General features: G+C 40.8%; 1 protein-coding gene across 1 annotated transcript; it reads left to right on the forward strand.

Moving 5' to 3' along the window:
• Positions 1–697: 697 nt before the first annotated feature.
• On the forward strand, positions 698–1,815 carry LOC113649277. Its single transcript, XM_027156982.2, has 2 exons — positions 698–945; positions 1,137–1,815. Exons 1-2 carry the CDS (start codon positions 736–738, stop codon positions 1,590–1,592), a joined length of 666 nt encoding a protein of 221 aa, XP_027012783.2. The 5' UTR covers positions 698–735; the 3' UTR covers positions 1,593–1,815.
• Positions 1,816–3,874: the final 2,059 nt, after the last annotated feature.

Here is a 3,874-nt window from a genome sequence, read left to right on the forward strand (position 1 = left end):
CACATTTTTCAAAAAAGAAATCACCTGTTATCATTGGGAAAACACTCTGTTCAAAATGCAAAACTCATTTGGCAATTATAAGCACTTACATACACACCTGAAAACACTTGTACAGAAAACAGAACACCAATCGGTCTGAGCCTTAGCACTACAAATAGGCCTCAGGTAAGACATTCTGAGAACTTTGCAAGCATGGAGGCAATGCGAGTAAGAGTAAGAGGAGGACAAAGAGAGAGAGGAGTTGGACGTGCACGTGGACGTGGAAGAGGACAAAGACGAGGACCAGTGCGGAGACGTGTATCGGATGACATCAGGGCTACTCTGGTGGACTATGTCATAAATCATGGCTTATCCATGAGGGAGGCTGGGCAAAGAGTCCACCCTAGCCTCAGTCACTACACAGTAGCATCGATAATAAGAACATTCCGACTGGAGAACAGGTATATCTTCAAGTTTCTGCTCCAGACTGTACCTACTGTATGTGTCACATGATTCTGTATCATATTACAGTATTACTGTAAAGTACTATTCAAAAATGAGTAGTGCTGTGAAGTATATGTAAAGGAGTATCATTGTGATGTTACAGTACTGTGTACAGTTTGAAAGTACAGTATTTGAAAAAGAACATAACCAATGACATCTTGTGGTGGCATTTTTTACAGAATGGTTGGGCTACCTCCTCGAGGTGGAAGGGAATGTCTCTTTACTCAAGAACAAGAGCTTGCCATCGTTCAAATGGTGCAAGAAAATAACGCAATCCGACTTTGTGAGTTGCAACAGCGCATAATTGCAGATAGAATGGTATTCAACAATATCAACAGGGTCAGCATTTCTACAATAAGTCGCATCCTACAGAAACATAACTTCAGAATGAAGCAGCTGTACAGGGTGCCATTTGAGAGGAACAGTGTCAGGGTCAAGGATCTGCGCCATGATTATGTGCAGGTATGTGTCACTTTACTTTACATACTATATATTGTGATGTGGGAGTGAGGGTTTATGCTGCCACCTGCTCTGTCTGTATCTTGTAGTTTTTGTCTATACTAACCCAACCCAGCCCCTACTTATGTAAAAATGTAGACATTGTAGTTACTGTATGTGTTTTCAGTAACACTATTCAATATTTTCTGTTACAGACAGTTTTGGATTTTGATGCCGCCGAACAGCCACAGGAGTTCATCTATGTGGATGAGGCAGGCTTTAATCTGGCCAAAACCAGGCGTCGAGGCCATAACATAGTTGGACAAAGGGCTGTTGTAAATGTCCCTGGGCAACGTGGGGGAAATATCACCTTGTGTGCTGCAATTAGTGTCCAAGGAGTCCTGCATCATCATGCTACTCTAGGTCCCTACAATACAGGACAGATCATTGTATTTCTAGATGCACTACATGCAGTTGTACAGAACAAACCACAGCAGCCCAGGTTTGTTGTCATCTGGGATAATGTTAGTTTCCACCGGGCTTCTCTGGTCCAAGATTGGTTCACCAACCATAACAATTTTACACCTTTATACCTGCCCCCTTACAGCCCCTTTCTAAATGCAATCGAGGAATTATTTTCAGCATGGCGGTGGAAAGTCTATGATCGGTAACCACACGCCCACATGCCTCTTCTGCAAGCAATGGAAGAGGCATGTGGAGACATTGAGGTGGGATCCATCCAAGGGTGGATTAGGCACACAAGACGATATTTTCCCCGATGCCTAGCCCGCGAGGACATCGCCTGTGATGTCGACGAGGTCTTGTGGCCAGATCCAAACAGAAGGCAGGATTCATAAGACCCCCCCCCCCCAGGCCCCCACCACACATATACACGTGCACACACACAAAACAAGTGTCTTTTTTCCCCACAATAGCAGTGTATCCAGTATTTGTTTTGTTTTTTACTTTTGTTTTGTTGCTAATTGTCATGACTAGTGATTCTTGTGATTTCTTTATTTTATTAAGACTGATTTTTCAGTAAAAACTCTTGTTTGATTACTGAATACATTTAAACAAATCAGTCTTTAAATAAATCTACTTTTGAGTTTTACAAAAGACTGAGTCTAAAAAAATTATAATATAAATAAAAACACAAAGACTGCAGTGTTTTATATAAAGCACATCAGTGTGTTGCTGGTGATATGAAATAGTAATTCAAATGGTGCTTGTGTGTATGGTTTTGTTACAAGAATTTCATTTTTAGAAAGGAGTGTTAAGTTTTGAATGCAGTGTTTCATTTTGGCATAGATGTGAGTTGTTAATCTCCATATGCTATGTCTGATTGGCTTGTGTGTAGTTTGCAACATAATGAGCCAAAATGAAAAAGGTGTGTAAGCAATAGGCAAAAACTGTAACCTTTCTGGGTGGTCTTTGGGATATTCTGCTTGAGCATGAGCACCAGGATTATCAGCAGGCAGTGCATGCTGTGTATGTGGTGGTTTGGGACAACGTCAGCTTTCACCAGAGTGTCCGTGTACGTGAATATCAATGATGAATATTCAATATCAACCAGCAATTCTTAAATGTTTTCCTTTCACCATACAGCCCTTTTCTAAACCCGATCGAGGAATTTTTCTCTGCGTGGCGGTGGAAGGTCTATGACCGAAACCCATATAACGGGGTAAGTCTTCTAGAGGCTATGGAATTGGCCTGTGGTGACATAGGTGTGGAATGTTGTCAAGGCTGGATCCGACACACCAGAGGGTTTTTCCCCCGTTGCCTGGCAAGGGACAACATTGCCTGTGAGGTGGATGAAGTCCTCTGGCCAGACCCAGCACAAAGATGCAACGCTGAGGCAGACTGAACTGTGTAAAACAGACTTTTCAGTTGCACAACATTTGAGTTTAATTTTCCTTGACAGTACTAAGTGATGGTTACTGTAATATTTTCTTTATTGCAAATGGCATTTACATACTGTGTATACAGTAACAAACAACATTTTCTTTAACTACATGCCCTGGGGCGAGTGTTTGATTTTGCCAGAAGAGTCAAAGGTTTTGGAAATTTAGTTTGAATATTTGGTTTTGTGTTTACAGTTCTGAGAAAATGGTTGACTGTTTCAAGAAATGTGTTTTAGCAATCGAGAAAAACTGTTTTGTAATACCTTGATGAGTATGATGTTGATGAGAAACTGTGGCATAATCGTCAAGAACAAATGGACTAAATGTGAAAGATCAAATATATATATATATTTGCACTTAGATGGTCCAGTTGTGTTTTTGATTTAATTGATTTATTAGTTATTTTTGGTTAATCTCTGTATTTTTGCCAATGTACTGGTGAGATTATTTGTTTTCTCTGTTGTTCCAGTGACGATTGGTTTTGTGTTCTTTATTCTTTAATTTGATTTAATTCTGTTAATTTGTTATTGTGTGTTTGGCAGGCATTAGGTGTCAGCTGTGTTGCCTGCCTAACCCTTGTTAAACATTTTTGTTTGTGTGTGTGAGAGTGTGTGAGAGGGTGTTCTGTTATTCTGTTTTACAGGAGCTGCAGACCTTTTCTGAAGAGCAGGGCTGAAGTCTTTAGGTGGTGATGGTGTTTCCTCACGGACTGCTGTGATTTACCGTGTGCACTGGGGCTTTTGGGAGTGGTGTAAGTTTGCAGTGTACGTAGAGTAAAGGCCTGTACGGCCGGTCATTTAGCCTAGGCTGCAGCTCCTTGTGTTGTCTTTTCTGGACCATTTGTGTGATTGTGGTTTTACAAGTGAATGCATTTTAGATTTGCTTTGTCATTACATTCAATAAACAGTGTTCCATTTTTATACCAGTACCTCTGTCTCCATTGTCAATTTGCCACAAAGTGGGGAACTTGTGCACAGTATTTTCAATTAATTCCTTGGGTGAGATTCCCAGGGTGGCGTAGTCGGGCATTGTTAACCCTTTAGGGTTCTTAA

Source organism: Tachysurus fulvidraco, chromosome 1, assembly GCF_022655615.1.
Source record: "Tachysurus fulvidraco isolate hzauxx_2018 chromosome 1, HZAU_PFXX_2.0, whole genome shotgun sequence".
In the NCBI taxonomy this organism is placed as follows: Eukaryota; Metazoa; Chordata; class Actinopteri; order Siluriformes; family Bagridae; genus Tachysurus; species Tachysurus fulvidraco.